Here is a 15708-nt window from a genome sequence, read left to right on the forward strand (position 1 = left end):
TTGCAACAAAAAAAAAAAAAAAAAAAGAAATGGTTTTGGACTATCTTTTTATTGAATATACTCAAGATTTTTCATTTAGATAGAGAAATTACCTGCAAATAGTAAATTTATACTGTAAATGTGTATAAATAAAAAAATGTAACGCAAGAATATTTTTGTATTTTTATTTATAAGAAATAACTTTCATTTTATGTTGATATTTTTAATTTCAGATAATATTACATAAACACATAATTTCATTACAGCTAGGGTTTTTGAGATTATTTTACCATAGTGCTATTGACTCCATATTATACTAGCTGAAGGTAAATGCATAATAATTACTCTAAAATGAATAAAATAATGAACAGATTAGCAAATAAAAATATTATTTTGACATAAATGCTGTTCACTCAATAATAAATTTTGTATTAATTGATTACAAACACACAATGATTTATTCATTTTTGACAATTTTATTTGGTTTGATATATGACCTATAGTAAAAATCACTGAATAAAATAACCATGAATAGATTCTGTGGAATGAGTATGTAAGCTGGTTGACGCGGGAAATCGCACTCAGGAGCGAACACCAATACCGTAAAGTGCAGAAGCATTATTGTGAACTGTAACTGAAATAAAACAGGTAAATATATATACGTGGTTCGTACTGTATTAGATTATTGGGCTGTTTCACAGTTCGTTTATAAAGCTATCTGATAAAACATAGTGGTTATATCCTCTTTGCTATCTGACACAACGTTATACAACAAACTAGCTGTGTCAGCAACTTCGTCCGCGTGGATTAAAAAAAATATTGTTCAGTTCTCAAAGTTACACATAAACAAATTTCTATTTCTATAATTTGTACTTAATTAAATGAGATATAACAGGTTAAAAAAAGTCAGATAACTCATAGTCTATGATCTGAACTAGACATGATCTTCACCCATCTGTTTGATGGATAAAATTTAAATAATTATCTTCTTTAGTATGTTAAAATTATGTTATTAATTAGGGTTAGCTAGAAATTTCTTGCCAGGCTATAGTTAATCCAAAATTGAAAAAAATATTTTTATTTCAAAATTCACCAACGAGTTAAAAGAATAAATTTAATACAATGACATTATGAAGCCTACTAACTATATTAATGTAGGTATATCTAAAGTTCAAATATTTTAATTATTTGTGATTTTTTGTGCTTTTAATCATTGTATTCCAAAATGTTATGTACACTTGTAAGTGACATGCATATCAGATACTTTGTTATTAAATACTTATTTGTAATATTAAAATTTTTATATGTATGTTGTAAGAGTGTTTTTGAAAATAAATAAATAAAAAAGCCTGGAGAAAATGCAAATCTTGGGTTGTCTATTATTTTCCTAGCGTAACAACTGGGTCGCGATTTTTTTACTTAATATTATAAATGTGAATGTAAGTTTGTTTGTTACGCTTTCACGTGAAAATTACTAAACCGATCATCATGAAACTTTGTACACATATTCTTGGAGGTATTAGAAGTAACATAGGATACTTTTTATTGAAAAAATTCAATGCGAGCGAAGCCGCAGGTAAAAGCTAGTACTAATATAAATATAAAATAATTTTCATTAATTAAGCTGACTGGTGAAGTTCGTCTAGTAGGTACGGATATCATATTAGTTAAGCAAGGCGGTAAACCATCTGTTCTACCAATCAGTAACTTATTTGAACAGGCCCCAATTAAATATATGTTTGAATTTTTTTTAGTGTTCTTAAGACAACATTGAAGTCAAAGAATACTTAGTGTTCTTTAATTTTCGAATAATATCTTATAAACATTCACCTGTTTGACATCGTTATACTTCAGATGGCTTTATTATCAATTGGCGAAACACGCTCTTAAAATTACAATGCTAATTATAACATCAATATTGAATAATTGCTCCATTTATTGTAAAGGAGTAAGAAAAAGAAAGTGTCAACTGCTGTCAAAGAGTGCTGTAAAGCGAATTAGAATTTTTTTTCTTTCTAATAAATTCGTATATAGATAAAATTTTATTTAAATAGTTACAATAATTCTTCCCGTTGAACTTTGTGCCGCCATACTTTATTCTTGAGTATATATATCGATTTTTTATTTTCTTTTATACAAATCTTATCCTAACAAAAACAAACAACAAAAAAAAAGAATTATCATTTTTTGTACAGTCATTCGAATGTAATAATTCGAAATAATCATTCGAAAGTAATGCGTGTATATCCATTTCATCGATTCATTTATTCTTATACTCGTAAAATTCTCGGGTCACAATGTTAGTTACAATACTCCTCCGAAATGGCTAGACCGATGTTTATGAAATTTTATATGTATATCGGGTAGGTCTGAGAATAAGCCAACATCTATTTTTAATCCACCTAAGTTATAAGGGTGGGGGGGACTAAGGGGGTTAATTGCATAAATAGCAAAAACAACGTTTCCGGGGCTAGTTAGTAATTATAAGTATAGATATGGAAATTGCTTGTAACTTACTATTTGTATTTGTGTAACATGTTTTTTCCACCAAATTGATTGTTTGTAAGATTCGTCCCAGGTCGTCAGTAAATAGTATCCATACATAATTATGTGCACGAACGAATTAACTGGAACCAAGATTGTGGAGTGGCCACCTGTGATAATAACATTTTTTAATATATACTTACAATAAATACATAATATATATTAATACTTTTTTAAATGCATCTTAAGACTACATATTAAAGGGGAAAAAATAGCTATTTTTATATAAATTTTAATATAACCCCTAACATTCAATAGCTCCCACTACGATTTACTCCTGTGTCAGGAGTCTGAAAATACACACAATACACAAACGATATCTTGATTTAAGGGGATTGAAGGCGAGACCTATCGCATCGATAAATTGCTGTCAACACTCTGTTTTAAATTTTTTTTACGACTAGGTCAGTAAACAAGCTTACGGCTAAACTGATGATAAGACGTTTGTAACACCGGAAGTATATATCACAAGCGCATTGCTGACCCTGCACACGAATCTCCTCAGGAGATCTGATGACTTCACTCACCAGAGGAGCACAACTTCTCTTAGGTTAAAGTTAGGTAGGCGCAGACGGGCTGGTCCAGCCACCTACCTCCATAAACTGTGCTAACGCGTCGTCATATTTCATTTCAGCTTTTAATTTACATACTTTCACATATAAAATGTTCATGAAAAGTGTGATGAACATACATAATTATTATAAATTTTCATGTATTGATTATCCTGCAGAATACAATACTACTTAATAAGTAATTTAAAATTATATTGTTCAGTAATTACTATTCTGGTATATGTTATTGACTACAAACCTGGGACCCATTTCACCATCCCCCAGGCTACAGCGACCATTCCGAAATGGTGGTACACGTGAAGAAATGACACCTGGTTTTGCTTTTTTCGCAGAACGAAAAATACCTAAAAATATTATCTATTATTATCTATACAAATAAAATTAGAAGTCTGTTTGTAATATTAAAATAGCCGCTTTTTACTAAATGCATAGGATGTACACACCGTACATATACCAAAATATCATTTTTACACTTTTTGTCTGTCTGTTTGTCCGTTATTTGTCTGTTTGTTCGGGCTAATCTATGAAACGGCTGGACCGCTTTTGACGGGACTTCCGCTGGCAGATAGCTGATGTATTAAGGAGTAACTTGGGCTACTTTTATTTTAAAATTTTATTTATTTTATAATCTGTGAAATGAACAATAACTTATTTGTTTAATTCCACGCGGATGAAGTCGCGGCCCAACTAGTATATAATAAAATAAACAACAAGTTGTCAAAAATTATAATACAAAATGTTATCTTATATCGGCAAACGCAGTGTGGAACATCCACCGGCCCGCTGGACAATCTACGTAAGATTCCCAAAATAGGCTGGATGATGATAGCCAAAAACCCCAAAAGAGTTGCTGATGGATCTTCTACTGGGCGCGTCCCCAGGTGGCAGATAGGAGAACGCTACTCGCTTGCGAGTGGCAGGGGTCTTGTGGATGGACCCCCGTAGACCAAAACCAACAGAGGGACGGGGTGGATGTGGATGGGTTCGCTCGTCCGCTCTATAGCGCGAAAGCGTAGCATGTCGGCCAGGTTGTGCCGGGCTCCCTGGAGCTTTGCTCAGTTGCTCAGTGCGATTAAGTGGACCTGTTGTGTGATGGCCGGGCTGTGCTGAGTTCCTGGAGGTTTGCTCGGTTGATAGTGCCATCTGGCGGACCCGTGTGGTATGTGCTTGGAGGTGGGACGCTCCTGGACCCTGTGTCCCCATTCTGCAGACGGTAGACTGGTCTGATTGAGGGTCCCTTAAACGGGGTGGCCAGCTGGGGGTCGGGGGACCTTTGTCTGGCTTTAGACCCCACACGTCGGGAGGTGTACCACCCCTCTAGGTGCCAAGGCCCGGATATTCTTATTCGGGCCAACCACCGGGGCGAGGGGGTGGATGCTAGCGCGACTCCACCTAGCCTTACTCAGGCGGAGGCCTGCTAGCACGTAGTGGTTATTGGCCAATAAGAGCCTGGGATAACCTCTCCGGTGCCTTCGCGTCGGAAGGTATTCATGAGGTTTTTCCCGACGTGAAAAAAAAGGGTTGTCGAAAACCGGGATTTCTGGCGCGAACTTGGGGAGACCTATGTCCAGCGGTGGACTATTGCAGTCTTTTACCTGTTTTTATTTCAAAAGCTTCTTTGTAATATGTACATAATTATTCAAATGTAATTCTGGTCACTGTCCATCGCATTGAAGGTCCCCGGATCGATGACTTGGAAGATATAAATACCGCACGTTGTGGCGTGTTTATCACGAGCATATACACGTATCATTATATTCACTATAGAGGTCATTGTATTATTGTATTATTATTGGGTACTTGCTATAAAGTTCCGAGATTTCCTAATGTCTTGCAATGGTAGGTATGTGCTCAATCCTAATGGTACACCACTGAATTTAAAAACGTAAATTTGTCTTTAATTTTTACCTCATATTCTAATGACACTATGTTTTTCCTTTTATATAAAAACAATTAATATTTGAGTTAAAGTTTTATGAATATAAGTGAGCCCTGTCTGAATGTAAATTTTTGTAGTTTAAAAAACATAGTTAAGAAAAGAAACCTACTTATGAAAAGGGCGGTCGCTGAAAATCAGAGTTGTAATTTGGGGGTCGTTGCATTGGTCCCTCGGTTTTCAACATAATATGCGGATTAACATGCCTTTTTATGGTATTTTGTTACTATTAATTTTTCTTTTTAAGTTTGTAAGTTTTTTTTATCTTATATATTTTTTTTGTATATAACAGTAGGTATATGTATAGGCAGTGTATGCTATGAATAATGATTTTTCTATCCTAAATAATTGTGTTTGCTCGCAAACGAAAAAAAAACCGACTTCAATTACATCGAAGAGTAATACAACGTAGATCGACGAAAAAATAGTAATACTTTGTTCGTATTCCATATAACGCGACATTATAAAATTGTAGAATTATATAATGTTCTACTGTTATTTCTAACATTTTGTTAGCGATTGTAGGCAGAAATTTCATAAAAGGCCCGTCGTCGATTCGCGCGAAGCGCTGACATCGCTTATTACGGCGGGTTTTTTAGTTGAAGCGGATTTATATTGAATTACGGTTTATGTCTTTTTTATTAAAAATATGTACTGTTCATGTTTTCACACAGCTCCGATGCACGACTGGAGTTTACCCCTTCAGATCAACTGTCTAAATAGGCACAAAAAGGCTTACTAGTCTAAGAAATATATTATTACTATATCAAATTGTAAATAAATGAATGCAATAACGCCACCTATCGGAACCTAATTGCGTTATTAGAAAACGTCTGAACGCCATCTCTAACAAGGTCATTCGTTCAGTAGATTTTACTGTTAAATTTTTTCATTCCGGGGCCTTAAATGAAAATCGATTCTTAAGGAGAAAACTCCAAAAACAGTCAAGTAAATACGCCATATCAGATATAGCTCAAAAAGTTCGAGTCAAATCTCAATTATATTTAAATGGGACCACATGACAAGCACCACCTATCGATTAAAAAAAGAATCATCGATATCGGTCGACCCAGTAAAATAGTAATGAGGTTAATATAACGTTGGTCGACGTAAAATAGCCAAGTAAATACCCAGTATTAGCGATAACTCAAAAATTAAAAGCTCAAATATATTTATAACGAATAAACTGCTACTCTCTACTCTAGTGGAATATTGTAATTTGATCGATAGTGAACGAAGTAATTTCATTACATTTTGATAGATGGCGTTGTGGCAAAGTATTGAACATGACCACAGTCGTCTTAACATCGTCATGTAAATACGTGTCATAAAAGATTACTCAAAAATTGCTCATTATATCTCAATCATATTTAAAACGGACGACATGACAAGTATTAGCTTTTGATTTATACAAAAAAGATCAAAATCAGTGCACCCAGTAAAAAGATATAACGTATAATACAACGTAGGGTGACGAAAAAACCGTCAAGTAAATACGCAATATTAGATATAACTCACAAATTACGAATCAAATCTCAATTAAATTTGAATGGGACCACGTGACGAATAGTAGCTTTTAATTTATATAAGAAACGTCAAAATCGGTGCACCCAGTAAAAAGTTATGAGGTATAATACAACGTAAGGTGACGAAAATAATGTCAAGTAAATACGCGTTATCAAAGATTAATCAAAAAGTAGTTATCAGATCTCGATAAAATTTATATGTGACCACATGATAAACATCAGCTTTCGATTAAAGTAAAAATTATCAAAATCGATACACCCAGTAAAAAGTTATTGCGGATTTTCAAGAGTTTGTCTCGATTTCTCTGGGATCCCATCATCAGATCCTGGTTTCCTTATCATGGTACCAAACTAGGGATATCCCCTTTCCAACAAAAAAAGAATTATCAAAATCGGTACACCCAGTAGAAAGTTATGTTGTATAATACAACGTAGGTCGACGAAAAAAGCGTCAAGTAAAAACGCATTATTAGATATAATTCGAAAAGTAGTTGTTAGATCTCAAATAAATTTAAATGGGACCAATCGGCACACACCACCTTTCGATTAAAACAGAATTTGTCGAAATCGGTCTACCTGGTCAAAAGTTCTGATGTAACATACAAAAAAAAAAAAAAAAAAAAAAAAAAAAAAATACAGTCGAATTGAGAACCTCCTCCTTTTTTGGAAGTCGGTTAAAAATAGACTTACCGTATCGAAAAGATCCACTAGTTTTATGACGAAGTACGCGTAGCAGACTTTCCACGCATATTCTAGAGCTAATGGACCATCATCTACTGGCTGACATACTAATTTATAATGATTTAGCCAGCCTAATCGTAAACTCTGAAAAAAAACTTTTCTATGAATATTTCGCACCCTTAATAAAACAAAGATGTAACTCAAAAATCGCAATTTGTGGGAATTGGCGTTTGAAGTTTAGCACTTTTTCCGCATTGTGTTTGATTAAAAATTACCAATTATTTGTAATGCTTTTAATGACTTTTATTATTGATATCAGTAGTTTAAAGTACAGAGATTAATAGAATAATAGAAAAACAACTGTGTTAAAATCTATAATAGCTGTAAAATGGAGATGAAAAAAAAGTTCCGACTTAAATCTCTTTATGCCAAAAATTACTTAATATTTTAGGTAGTATTTCAAAAAAATTCTCTTTAGTATTAAAACATAACAAAAAGTTTTAAAAATAAATCACAATGTTTCGTTTTATGATTATTTAATTGTAATTATGATGTTGTATGTACTAATGCATCATTTTTTTATAAAACGAAAACTGAAATTTATCACCTTTTTTTTAAATTAAACAAATTTTAATTAATCATCCGATATTTATATATCTCTTTATGGCTACAAATATTGTTTTTTAAACAAAACAAAAACTATACACTATTATAAGAATTAGGTACAATTAGTCTCTAGTACTGTGTGGCTACGGGTACTGTGTGGCTACGGTACCAAAGAATATAGCCACCCCCTCTCTTCCCGTGGGTGTCGTAAGAGGCGACTAAGGGATAACACAGTTCCACTACCACCTTGGAACTTAAAAAGCCGACCGGTGGCGGGATAACCACCCAACTGCTGGCTTTGAAATACACAGGCCGAAGACGGGCAGCAGCGTCTTCGGTGCGACAAAGCCAGTACTGCGGTCACCAACCCGCCTGCCCAGCGTGGTGACTATGGGCAAAACACATGAGTTCACGCTATTTTTGGCGTAAACTTGTGGAGGCCTATGTCCAGCAGTGGACTGTATAGGCTGTAATGATGATGATGAGTCTCTAGTAAATATCTCCTAAAATCACAAATAATTACTAACCATAAATAATCTAATATATAAAATTCTCGTGTCGCTGTGTTTGTAGTTAAACTCCTCCGAAACGGCTAGACCGATTCACACGAAATTTTGTGTGCATATCGGGTAGGTCTGAGAATCGAACAACATCTATTTTTCATACCCCTAAGTTATCATATATGGCAAAACAACGTTTGCGGGGTCAGCTAGTAAATAGTATAAAAATCAGCAGTCTCTTCTTTCTTATATTGTCTATCATCTTGTTTTTGCTCATTGCTTGAATTATCATAATTATGATACACATATATCACACTGACCTTTTTTTGGTTGGTGAAACCCTAAGTTAAATACCGTCGGAATCAATATTTTCTGCACATTTGAATCGTCTCGCCATAAGACTCGACGAATACCAACCACCAGAGCAGGTTGGGTTTCGAAATGACTACAACACCGTAGACCACATCCATACTGTTCGACAGATTATTCAAAAGACAGAGACATATAATCAGCCGCTGTGTATGGAATTTGTGGACTGCGAGAAAGCCTTCAACTGTGTCGAGACCTGGGCTGTCCTGGACTCTCTGCAGAGATGTCATATCGACTGGCGATATATCGTGGTACTGAGATGTATGTACGACGCAACGACGATGACCGTTCATGTCCAGGACCAGAGAACAAGACCTATTTCCCTGCGGCGTGGGGTAAGACAGCAAGATGTAATATCACCGAAACTGTTTACCGCTGCGCTGGAGGATATCTTTAAGACCTTGAACAAGGCATCAATGTCAACGGTGAATACATCTCACCTTCATTTCGCCGACGATATCGTCATCTTTGCGGACACGTTAGATGAGTTAGGCCAAATGCTAGCCGGTCTAAACGAGTCCTCCCGACGTGTCGTTCTCTGTATGAACTTGGACAAAACGAAAGTTATGCCTAACAACCAAGTCATACCGAGACAGGTATCGGTCGATGGTACCCTTCTCTAAGTTGTTCAGGATTATATTTACTTAGGCCATACTATCCAACTAGGCCGCAACAACTTTGAGAAGGAGGCCGATAGGAGAATTCGGTGGGGCTGGGCGGCATTTGGCAGGCTTCGTCGAGTCTTCACTTCGAAGATTCCGCAATGCTTGAAGACAAAAATCTTCGAGCAATACGTCCTGCCTGTGTTAACATTACCGAGCCGAGACATGGACACTGACGAAGGGACTGGTCCACAAATATATAGTCCCTCAACGTGCAATGGAACTGGCCATGCTTGGGGTTTCCCTCAAAGATAGGATTAGAAACGAGACTACCGCGAGAGAACGAAAGTAACCGATATAGCCCACAGAATTAGCAAGTTGAAGTGGCAGTGGGCTGGTCATCTGTGGCGCAGGACCGGTGCTGTTGGAGCAGACGCGTCCTGGAGAAGAGATCGCGTCTTGGCAAACACAGTGTGTGACGTCCTCTGGCTCGTTGGACCGACGATCTACCTAAGATTGCCGGTGTAAGCTGGATGAGGATTGCGGAAAACCGGGATGTCTAGCGCGAACTTGGGGAGGCCTATGTCCAGCAGTGCATTGCAATAGGCTGAACTGACTGACAAATATTTGGTTTATTATTGCAGTCAGAGTCAGAAGAACTTTGATTTTCAAACATAAAATTTCTTCTGTTGACAGGCTTATTAAACAACGTATTAAAATCTACAGTGCATCGTCGTCACTCAGGTGGCCACACTATTGTAATTTCGTCGCTCTCTCAGCTGAATTTGCTCATATTTTGCTCAGTATTTTGTGGTGAATTGGTGTAAGACGTCTTTTCTTCACAATCCGTTGTAAAGTTTTGTGGGGCAGGGTTTTGGGTAGGCATTGAACTATTGGAGCTTGAAAAACTGGATAAAGATGAGCTGGATGATGAAGAGCTTGACGATGATGAGCTAGATGAATCGGAACTAGATTAAGATGATCTTGAAGACGAACTAGAGGACTGTAAATGGCTAGTATTATTTAGGTGTCATTTTTCTCGTCAACTCATAAGTGACAGTAAAATATTGAGTCGGTGTCATCATTTTCGTCAGCTCTGCAGTTACATTTTTGGCCTCTGGAGATATATGTATTTTGTTGATTTTCCTCTTCAACCTGCATAACTTCTTTAGTCTAAAATAACAATAATTCATAACACTGTAGTATATTTTAAGGATGAATAATAATCATAATTATTTAACGTCAAAATAGCAGCATTGTTGAATGACAATGATCTATTCAGTCGTTTTGCCATAAAAGAGTAACAATCATCCATCCATACGTCATCCTCATAAACTTTCACATTTATTACAGTAATCAGATGAAAAAAAATTATAACTTATTACACTATTATTATATTACTTAAAAAGCCGACCGGTGGCGGGATAACCATCCAACTGCTGGCTTTGAAATACACAGGCCGAAGACGGGCAGCAGCGTCTTCGGAGCGACAAAGCCAGCCCTGCGGTCACCAACTCGCCTGCCCAGCGTGGTGACTATGGGTAAAACACATAAGTTCACGCTATTTTTGGGGAAAGCTTATGGAGGCCTATGTCCACCAGTGGAGTGTATAGGTTTTAATGATACACTATTATGTTTATCTTATAACTTTTACGCTCGATACGCTGAAACTTAACAAAAATTGTGAGCTCTAAGACGACTCCGTTTTCAAAACCTATACAAATAAGCACAACAGTTACAAGTTATTCTTAACTTTTACACGAAAAGGGAATTAATGTTGAAAGTTTTTACTTATCTTTCGTCATTCTAAATAATAAAAAGAAGTAAACAAAAGTAGCTTTTATAAATAGCCTTATTTATTACAATAAAGTGATACTTAACCAATTACTCCAACAACTAAGGCATATATTTCAATATAAAACTGAAGTGTTAGGCGTTAACTTTGTAAAATTTGTCAATTTTTAAAACAAAACCGAAGTAAATCCAAATGTTACACATCATTATCAAATGCGTTTTCTGAGAGAATGAAGTATAACAAAAATCATCTTTTTATTTTAAATCCCTTTTAATCTAATATCGAATTATTTGATGTTACTCAAAACGGCAGCACTTTAATCTCCGCTCACTGCTGGTGCATCTCTGAAACACGCCACTTTATAAGAACTGACTTGTCAGTTTCAGTTCATAGAAAAGAGAGCAACAGTCGCGTATCTCTCTGTATATTATAGTTAAAACGCCGGAGTCGAAGTCTACCTATTCTTTACGCGACGAAGACGGGTTTTCTTGTAAAATCTCCAAATCCACAAATTTTGAGTTACATCTTTGTTTTATTAAAGGTGCGATTTGTTAGATATGGTCCGGGAGACAGGTATAAATTCGGTCAATTATTTCTTCTCGAGTAATAAAATTTTCAATTGGAAGAGACTTGATTATGAAAATCTGTTAATAGCTCCCGGACCAATAGGTAAGTATAAAAAAATGGGTCATGATTTAGTTTATTAAATATATCCGTCGTTTGATTCGGTTTAGGTGATTTTTCTCTTCTTGTGTATTTTTTTATTTATTATTTCGACCTAACAGAAGTTTACAGAACATGTGCTTATTATAACTATAGTCTTATACTTACCTAAAAATTTTACTGTCTTAATTTTGGTTTAAATATTTACCTTTTATACCGTATATCATCAATATATATGGTACCCTGATCATAAGATTTTTCACAGATGTATTTTAAACTTATGCTCACCTGGTAGACGACGTATATGCAACATAACATTTGAATAAAGTTATAGAAAGCCAAAAATTTTCGAAGATCATATGCGGGTCGTTTCTCCATGTATTTAGGAAGCCATTTTAGTACTATTAATAAGTATATGAAAAGTAGGAATAAGCCGGGAAAAGGTGTATTCATTAAAGGCCAATCCTTAGTTCTTTGATCTAAAAGGAAGATAAATATATTTTAAAATAATAAAATATAATTATAATATTCTGAGGACGGTTATTATGAAAGCACCAAACACCAAATTTAACTATCGGAAATATTAACAATATCTGCACTTTGTATCTGTATAATAACATAACTATTATTTTGAAAATAAATACAAGAGTTACACTGTAGCTACGTAGATTTATGTATTAAAATATAAAGATTTAATATTCCAATTTTATGTTTAAATAATCTAATTTAACTATAAATTTTTGAACCGGTAGTCTTTAATAATTGTGACGTAAATATTTGTATTTATTGTTAATTACGTACCAGCAATTTCTTCATTTAAATAATAATAAAGTTTCACCGCTCCCCTTAAGATCAGCGCCATGGTTTTAAAATATCAGAACCCCCTATTATTAATAATTAACAATTAATTTAAAGAAATTACTGTTAACTACTATTTTTTTATAAATTACACTGATTAAATAAAATAAAAAAATAGATAGGTCGTAAGAGTTTTTGCGTGCGCTGATACTGAAATCCCTTTCGATACTGAAACAAAGTAAAGCGTTTGAATTAAAGAAATATTTTAATATGTTTATATTTACATAGATCGAAAATTAAAAAATAATGACCATCGATTTCAACATCGCCTCTCAAATTAATCAATTATTTATTATGAGCAGATATATAAATGGTGTCCCAACGAAAAGGGCCAGTGTGGTGTAATATGGAGCTATAAAGGCAAACTACGGTACCTACGTCATTTTGTTTTGTGATTTCTTGCTCAAATATTCAAGAATCCCACGCCGGCAATATAGTCTTCGCACGTATAAAAAAAATGAAAATCTTCATGGACAGTTGTATTGTTTTTATATTTCGAACATTTCAGTTTACAAAATATCCGTTGCGAATGGAAATAGTGATATGATGCAATAAAATTTACGTAGGTGATAAATATATACTATCGGCATTTTTAACTCATCATTGGGATTAAAAATTATTATTGTAGTTGTTTTTTTATTTTCTTCTAATGTTTTTCTTGTGTACACAAAAGCTATTTCTTAAAATGAATAAAAACAAAACATTTTAAAAATGTCTTCTTCATTATCTAACACTAAAATATAAATTTAAAACTGGGCCTGGTTGGTGATAAAGTTTTCAGTAAGACAGGTTTTATTGCAGAAGGTAAAAAAGGATAACACCCTGCTTCACTGTATCTGGTTGACTTACAACTTTTGATTTTAGAGGTTACGAATCAAACAATTAAGTAGTTATAATATTGTCTGACAAATAAAATGAACATTAATAGTGAAAAAGAACAAATAAATAAATTATATTTTATCTTTTGTACTTATAGCTACCATTCTATAGTTTTATTAGAAACCGTCCTGATGATTTTTTTCCCGATTGCCGATTAAGCTGCATAGTCTTTATGGGTCTACTTATTTTCAGGTTCAAAGATACTGGATACTTATTATGGGCAGTTCTAGCCTATTTTGCGCCAGGATGCAGTTAATAATCGTGGCGCCTTTTGTTGACAAAAAAATAAAAACAATCTACTATATATTACTATCTATCGTTCTACTAACGATTATAAATGCGAAAGTTTGCGAAGATGGAAGGATCTTCAAAAAATATCTTCACGCAAAAAATATTGAACTGATTGTAATAAAACTTAGTACGTAGGTAGCTGGAGATTTAGAATACATAGGCTAGTTTTATACCGGCATTTCCAAATTTCGGGATCGAAAGAAGTTAGGCGGGTAAAACTGCAAGGCACAGTTAGTCTTAAAATAATTGTGTTTGCTCGCAAACGAAAAAAAAAACCGATTTCAATTACATCGAAAAGTAATACAACGTAGATCGACGAAAAAATAGTCAAGTAACTATGCGTTATCAAAGATTACTCAAAAAGTAGTAATCAGATCTCGATAAAATTTATATTTAGCCATATGATAATTATCAAAATCGGTACACCTAGTAAAAAGTTATTGCGGATTTTTAAGAGTTTCCCTCGATTTCTCTAGGATCCCATCATCAGATCCTGGTTTCCTTATCACGGTACTAAACTTGGGATATCTCCTTTCCAACAAAAAAAGAATTATCAAAATCGGTGCATCCAGTAGAAAGTTATGCGGTATAATACAACGTAGGTCGACGAAAAAAGCGTCAAGTAAAAACGCATTATTAGATATAACTCGAAAAGTAGTTGTTAGATCTCAAATAAATTTAAATGGGACCAATTGACACACACCACCTTTCGATTACAAAAAAAAATTGTCAAAATCGGTCCACCCGGTCAAAAGTTCTGATGTAACATACATAAAAAAAAAAACAGTCGAATTGAGAACCTCCAACTTTTATAACCGACTTCCAAAAAAGGTTTTGGAAGTCGGTTATAAAAGTATTGTCATTTCACGTCCTATAATCCACGTAGTTACCAGTCATGCGGACTTCAGGTTAAAGGTTTGTTTAGTTGAATTGTAAATTATTGCTTGTCATTGTTTTGTCTTTATGTCCAAATATATCAAGTGGTTGATAATTAGCAAAAGTCAGGCTCATCGTTTTTTTGGAGTGAAACTTCTTTAGAATCGCGATTTGAAACTCGATAAAATGAAAAATGCGCCACGATAAAGAAACATATACACATGAGAATGAGATAGAATACATTACTGCTCAAAACGCAAAAGCGGTACGTTTTGCACGGCGCTTATACGGCCCTTCTGACGAGGCTGTGATCATCGTTGGCGTCGATAGAACAAATCGCAACCTACCTTCCTACGACTTTTCAGAACTTTCACTTCTGCCATTTGTAAATTTGCACACACACACACTTTTTTGTTTAGAAGAAATGGGCAAATAGAAATTTAAGTACAAATTATTTAAAACATTAATAAAGGCATATTTGTACTACAGTGTAATGTGTAAGTATTCATTTCATGTCCACTAATACATACAGAAATAAAATGCAAATTATTTGAGTTTTAAGACTTTGCTATGCTATTATAGATAGAAATTGCTATTATATATATATATATATATATATATATATATATATATATATATATATATATATATACAAATAAATAAAACTGGAGTGTCTGTTTGTAATATTAAAATAACCGCTTCTTACTAAATACATATAGATGTACATATAACAAAATAACACTTTTTACAATTTTTGTTTGTCTGTCTTAGTCTACTTTTATTCTAGAAATTTATTTATTTTATAACTCAACGAATTGAAATTTAACTTTTTTCTTAAATTCCACGCGGGCGAATTCGCGAGCACAACTAGTATATATATAAAATTAAATATTAACTATTTTTGTGAATCCTAATTGGGGAAAGCGAAATTTTAACTGTCAATTTACGTCTAGGAAAATTAAAAAAGAGCATTATAAAACTAAGGTTTTCAACAAAGTAATGATTAAAATAGGTTCTAATTCTTCCACTTC

The 15708-nt window shown here is 34.1% G+C and overlaps 1 protein-coding gene across 1 annotated transcript; it reads right to left on the reverse strand.

Moving 5' to 3' along the window:
* Positions 1-30: 30 nt before the first annotated feature.
* LOC123662539 (elongation of very long chain fatty acids protein-like) lies at positions 31-12748 on the reverse strand. Its single transcript, XM_045597383.1, has 6 exons — positions 12575-12748; positions 12062-12252; positions 7248-7382; positions 3334-3439; positions 2497-2633; positions 31-613 (listed from the first exon to the last, which is right to left on the reverse strand). The coding sequence occupies exons 1-6, from the start codon at positions 12633-12635 to the stop codon at positions 437-439; spliced, it is 807 nt and encodes a 268-aa protein (XP_045453339.1). The 5' UTR covers positions 12636-12748; the 3' UTR covers positions 31-436.
* Between the last annotated feature and the right edge of the window lie 2960 nt (positions 12749-15708).

The sequence above is a fragment of the Melitaea cinxia genome, chromosome 18, assembly GCF_905220565.1.
Source record: "Melitaea cinxia chromosome 18, ilMelCinx1.1, whole genome shotgun sequence".
In the NCBI taxonomy this organism is placed as follows: Eukaryota; Metazoa; Arthropoda; class Insecta; order Lepidoptera; family Nymphalidae; genus Melitaea; species Melitaea cinxia.